This window comes from Vanellus vanellus (assembly GCF_965231255.1).
Source record: "Vanellus vanellus genome assembly, chromosome: 2".
NCBI lineage: Eukaryota > Metazoa > Chordata > Aves > Charadriiformes > Charadriidae > Vanellus > Vanellus vanellus.
In genome coordinates this window covers 131,438,152-131,444,151 of record NC_138906.1, presented here as the reverse complement: position 1 = coordinate 131,444,151, position 6,000 = coordinate 131,438,152, and the positions used below count along the sequence as shown (strand labels likewise).

At 50.3% G+C, this 6,000-nt stretch overlaps 1 protein-coding gene across 1 annotated transcript in view; it reads left to right on the top strand.

The window, feature by feature from the left end:
- Positions 1 to 882: 882 nt before the first annotated feature.
- CYP7B1 (cytochrome P450 family 7 subfamily B member 1) overlaps positions 883 to 6,000 on the top strand; it is a gene marked incomplete at both ends in the record, with an annotated part of 123,441 nt that continues 118,323 nt past the window's right edge. The window contains one exon of the mRNA XM_082499383.1: positions 883 to 977. Coding sequence (XP_082355509.1) covers positions 883 to 977 — 95 coding nt within the window. The remainder of the gene's footprint in view (positions 978 to 6,000) is intronic.

Below are 6,000 nucleotides of genomic sequence, written 5' to 3'. Positions count from 1 at the left end.
CCCTGCCCTGCCACGCTGTACCAAACTCCCTGCACCTCTGCCCCACTCCATCCCATCCAGATTTCTCAAGGTGGGCATCTCTCCATCACCTCAGCTTTTGGTTTCACACCTCCTCCTCTCTTGTCCTTCTCTGTAACGGGCCAGAGGGACTGGCACAGCACGGTGGGAGGACTGGACCCAGCTTCTTGTCATGCGGCACAACATCAAGAACCAACCATCGCTATTCGTATCTCACTTATCCCACCTCAGGTGAAGTCTTATGAAGGGGAGAGAGGGGATGGCGGCGTCTTGCTTTTTCAGCAGGGGACACACACCAGGTCTTTAAACCAAAACCAAGCGGAGATCACTGGGCTGCCAGAGCTGCTACCTGCCCAAGCCGAGCGCTGTTGGCACTGGGGACACACCATCACCACTCCGCCACCCGAGCCCAGGCCTGCGGGGGGCACCGAGCCCCTCAGGGGTGCGGGGAGGGCTGAAAGAGGATGGGAGGACGGGAGCCGCTTCCCGTCGCGGTGGGATGACCCCGGGACCCCCCCTCCCCACTCTCCGCCCTGGGACCTTTCCACAGCACGGCAGCCTTTCCCCAGCAAGCCAAAGGCCGGGGCTTCCCCTCCGCCGCCGAGAGGCCGCGGGGGCGGGCGGGCGCGACCCTCCCCGCGCCGAGCGTTCGCTCCCCGGGGAGGAGCCGGCCGGGTCGCACCGGGCCCGCTCGCCAAGTCCGGCTCCGAGCAGCCAAACCCAGCCCCCTGGGCTCGGGGTGGGCGGGGAGGACCGGTCGGCCGGGCGCCTCTCCTGCAGGGAGCGGGAGGACGGGCGAAACTTTCCTCCCCGGCGGCGGCGGCGGTGCAGCACCAGCGGCCACCGAGGACGGGCTCCGCCGGCATGGGGCCCGACGCGCTGCAGCTCGGCACCTACGGCGGGGCGGCCGCCGCCGCTCTGCTCGTCTGGGCCGTCTGCGTGCTCTGCAGGAGGAAAAGGTACCGGGGCGGCGGGGAAAGGAGGGGGGGGGGGGGTTGGCGGCGGGGGCGAGGGGCAGCCACCGCCGCATTCCTTCACGGCGGCGCCGGGGGAGCGGGACTGCGAGGCGGGAGCCGCGCCGCCGAGCCGCGCATTGGGCCGCGCTTCCGTCCGCCCGCCCCTCCGCGCCGGGTAAGCCCTATCAGCGCCCGCCGCCGCTCCCCCACTCCCCCTTTCCCTCCGCCCCGCCGAGGCCGGGGGTGGCGGTGAGGGCCCCGGGGGATGGCGGCCCGCGGCCCCCCGCAGCGGTTGGGAGCGAGGAGGGGGCCCGGGCGGCGGCTGCTCGGCGCGGCTCCGGCGCCGCTGCGCTGCGCTGAGGCCGCAGGCGAGGGAGAGCCGGGGCGGCGGCGGCGGCGGCTCCTCTACTCCGCGGGGCGGCGGATGGGGGTCCGCCGGTCACACGTGGGTGGCCGGAGCGGCCGGGGGAGGCTGGTCTCGGCCTCCCGTGGGTGCGTGGAAGTCCGTGCTCCGATCCCAGGGGTGCGCGGAGCACATAGGCTGGCCCCTGGCAGTCCGGAGGGTGGCTAGACGTGACCCTTAGGTTTGCTAAAAAACTGAGTTTTGCTCGTGCGCTGTATGTACCAAAAAAAAAAAAAAAAAGAGACCCAGTGTGGCACCGGCCAACCTTCCCGTGGGGGTCCCAAGGTGCGCTGACCGGCTCTGCTGAGGGAAGGTGGGCTGAAGCTGCTGGGTTGCAACATCGGCCCTCCGCTGCCGCTCCGTGTGTGATGGGTGGCTGACAGTGCCGTTGGCAAAGCCCCTAGAACTCGGGTCACGGACATTTTGGGGACTTCTGTTAGTGTCCTTCACGGTGTTGCCTTTAGTTTCTTTCAACTCCGCGGTCTAAGTCTTCACAGAAGGTACACGCATATGTTGGGACACTTCAGAAGTTGCGGTTTGTTTTTTTTTTGGGCGGGGGGGGGGGAGAAGAACTGTCTGGAACTATTCTTTCTGTTTCTGAACATTGCCTGTTTTTTTTACGTGCTAACCTTTTCCCAGGTGCTTTTCACTTCTGTTGCCAATACTTGATGCTCTTCAGTGTCTGTTCGGCAGCTGATGTGTGTAAAGGCTTGGTGGGGGAGGAGTGAAGAAGGGGAGGGAGCAGGATTTGCTTATGTGTTTTCTTATTTTTTTTTTAAATTACGTAGTGAAATGCATAGGAAATATTAAATTTAATTCTAAATAGTAAACGGTTACTTTTCCTAATCATTCAAAGTTATTTTTGGAGGGTGTAGCTATACAAATGCAATAAAAGAAATTGCCTCTAGAGAGGATTCAGAAAGTCAGTGTGCCAGTTTTTAGACTAATTACCCTTACTTTGGTACCATATATAGAATGAATCAAATAACAGAGAAAACCAGTGAAAATTCTTGTTTTCGATCCCAGAAGGCATCTGGTCACTGAGTGCAGAGGTGGATCATTTCCATGATGTCTGTTTTGGAACTGTTATCAGTATGATTTGAATTGGAGAGCCCAATCCATCCTTGAAGTGGAAGACATCCATCCCAGTGTTCAAGTGGAGTCATCCCATAAGACAAACTACTTGGCAGAGTAGCTTTAGATGTGGCTTCATGTTTCAGCTCAGCTTACCGAATGTACAGCTGCTGCTTGAGGGGTCATTCCTCTTCCTCCTCCCTGTTGCTTATCTGACCCTGTGAGCTGGTTCTGGGAGTTTAACCAGCAAAAAACTATTTGCTTTTTTTGATAGGTTTAGTTTCCTGCAACTTTATCTCCCTAAAGGTCAGCACAGAAAGCAAAAGGGGAGCAGTGAGGGCATGGTCAGGCCTAATGGGATTGCGTGTCATTTTAGGGCTAGAAGCTGTACTGGCTTGGCCATATTATAAAATTGTGCCTGTGATTAGTAGAAATTCTAGTGGAATTGTGATGGGCTGAATTTTTGAATATGGAAATGGGCAAAGCTCTTGCTGTAAAGTTTTCAGCCAGGTGTGAGTGGCTGGCAAAAAGGATCGAAGAAACCGTTTTCAGTTATTTTTATAACCGTCATGCCTGTAGAGCTTTTTAAGTCAGCTCTTTAGGGTCTCTGTATGGACATTTTTGGCACAACAGAATGGTATTATACAGGACGCCTCAGCAAGAAGGTATATTGTCTTGCCCCAAAAAATAAGCTGCTGTTCAATTAATAAACCACTTCTTTAAATACAAAGCACCACTGCGCAAGCAAATGGAAATAAAAGTGGAAAATGCCGGCAGCCTCTGTTTAGTACAGTCCTCAGCAGAAGTTGCTGGTGTAGATGTGCTATCCTGCTCCAGTATAATGTACAATTATTTTTTTTTTTTTTTTAGCATAAAGGAAGAAAAGAAATTGTGATTGTGTCTTGAGAGATGGCTGGCAGAAACTTTATCTGCGGGAAGAAAAGCCACACTAAGGGTGCAGTGGATTAAAAAATGGGGATGGGGGATGAGACTTCATTCGTGCTCCTCAGATTTGGTGCAAGTCTGTACTCTCCCCTTGCTTATCTCACCCTTATCTGTTTATCCATCCCCATGTGTCCTCCACCTGTCAGTTTTCTTTCTGTTTTTTCTGTTTGAATGTAACAAACCCAGCAGCAGGTGGGGCTTCCTACCACACCTCCCCACCCTCCCAGGAATCCACAAAACCCCTTTGAAACTGTTTGGGAACCTGTTGACATAGGGGCTGTTGGCAAATTACTGCGTGACTAAATGCCAAAGTCAAGGTTGTTCTCCTGGTCATGGATCATACCCATTTGGACAGAAACAAAAAATTCTTGCTTGCCTATGCTAGAAAAAATGTTGCTACTTCACCTGGGCACCTGTTTTTATAGAAATTAATGTGTTGCCCTAATGTTGGTATGCTTGTACCGGTGTGCAAACTCTGTATAAAGGCATTGTTGTGTTTAAGGTCCCGAGGTAAACTTTACCAGAATAATCAAATTTAACATCTTAACCACAACTATGCGTGGGTTCCACCTAGGATAGCAACAATAGTCAAATGTGTGTGTATATATATAAATGAAGAGTTTAAGTAAGTAAACATACACCACCACTAAGTGCTAACTTGATCTTCAGAGTTCAGTAAGTTTGTTTTGGCAGATGATGCCTCTGTCCTGCTCGACTGAGGCGCAGTGCAACCACCTACGTGGCTCTGAGAACATTAACAAGCGTTTGTATGTCCCAGAGAAGAAAATTCCCCAAATCAGTCCCTGAGGTTCCTTAAGCAGATGTTGCAGGATTTCGCCTTTCTTGGTGTGGGGTGCTTCTGCTTCATTTCTTCTCAGGCTTTTTACTGGTGAAAAGATTTTACTCAGGAGGGGTGTTGTTGACTTAATCTGCCATTGCCTTTTTCTGTAGTGTGGTCGGTGTAATCTGGTGTTACCAGGTTTCGGGGTGAGTTCAGTAGAGGTTTTCTTATTAAGGTATTTGCATCTACTCTTTGGAGACAGCAAGGAAAGGAAGAGGAATTTCCTTTTGTATTAATGTTTATCATTTGAGTGCTGGTGGCAGTAATAACACAAAGGAAACTAATTGGAGTCTTTGCCAGGTTTCGTATCACAGATGGTGAAGTAACAGAAGTAGAACAAAAGTTTCCTTAATCACAGAAAATTTTATTTCGAGTTAAACTTCAATGTCAAGTGAGGCTCATTGCCTTCTGCATGCTGCAGAAAGATCTCCCTCTTACTGGTTAATGAGGAAAAGCCTATCTAGGCTGTTTGCTGGGGGATGTATTTTCTGTAGAGAGCTTCCTTTGTGCTGCTGCACAAAAGTATTTCTGCTGTGGCAAAACCTGATCGCTTCCTAGCCTGGAGATTGTATAGATTACTCTCTTTTGTCTTCATAAAATGACTAAGTCAGCCCCAGCTTTATGGGGTTTTCTTGTTCTCAAACTGTGTTTCCATGAGTTGCGCACAGTCTTACAGTGCGGGAAGTGAGATGGCAGGTGAAGCCACCTCCTGCTCATCTTCCAGCAGGAATGCTGCCCAAGTCAGGGAAGGGCCCTTGAGATCAACAGGGCTTGGCTCCTAGTGGCTTCTATAGGTCCAGGGCTGTTACACTTTTTCTTACTCAAATTGATGCTTATTTTTGACTGCTAGTGCTTATTGCATATCCATGACTGAAAATGATCACAAATTGTAACCAACGGTTTGGGGACAAGGCTGGGATGCTCTCTGCCTTCCTCCTTGAGGGGCAGATGCTACTAATTACCAGGAAGAGGAAGAGGCTGAGGCTGACCACAAATTAAAACCACCAGCTTTGGGGAAGGGGCCAGTGGAGACAAGCAGGACAAAGACTGTTGCGTCCGTATTTATCCACTGAAACTGGATCCTGCGGTCCTGAGGTTCGCATCCTAAGGTTTGTCAGATAAAGAAGACACAGACCCAGCCTGGCCATACTCATGAGAGGTTTATGTCTTTGTGACATATCCTTTGTGAGCTATGCTGATGAAAGGGTTTTCAAAAATTCTTTCCTCTGCAACTCTATAGGTTGGTAAGGTTGTATTTTAATTATTGTGAATGGGCTTCACAGTCAAGATTGCTTGCAAGGAATGATACGATATATGGCATGTATAACCCGAGTGGGTTTTACTGTACAGCAGTATAGGAGTTCCCATTCTGGGTTAGTCGTGGCACATACGTTCTAATGAATTCTTTCTGACCAGTTTCTAATGTGTCAGAACATGGTATTAAAAAAACTTGAACACTAAAATTGTAGATTAAATCCAACATAAGAATTACTTGATAAATTTCTCAGAAAGGATTTTGCTATGGCCTTTATGACCATAGTTACAGATTTAAAGCCTTGTTGAAGCAAAGTGTCTTTCATTTTTCTCTTTTATTCTGTCCCCTAAAATACCTCCAGTCTATATGATTGCACTCCTCTAAGACACTTTTCCAAAAAATTGCTCTCTTGAACCCAGATAGATATTGTTGAAAAGAACATAGATTTTGCCTTTGCCTTCAAGAACATCTTATCCTTCTCTGTGACAAGCTGTGAGCTTGCTAACAG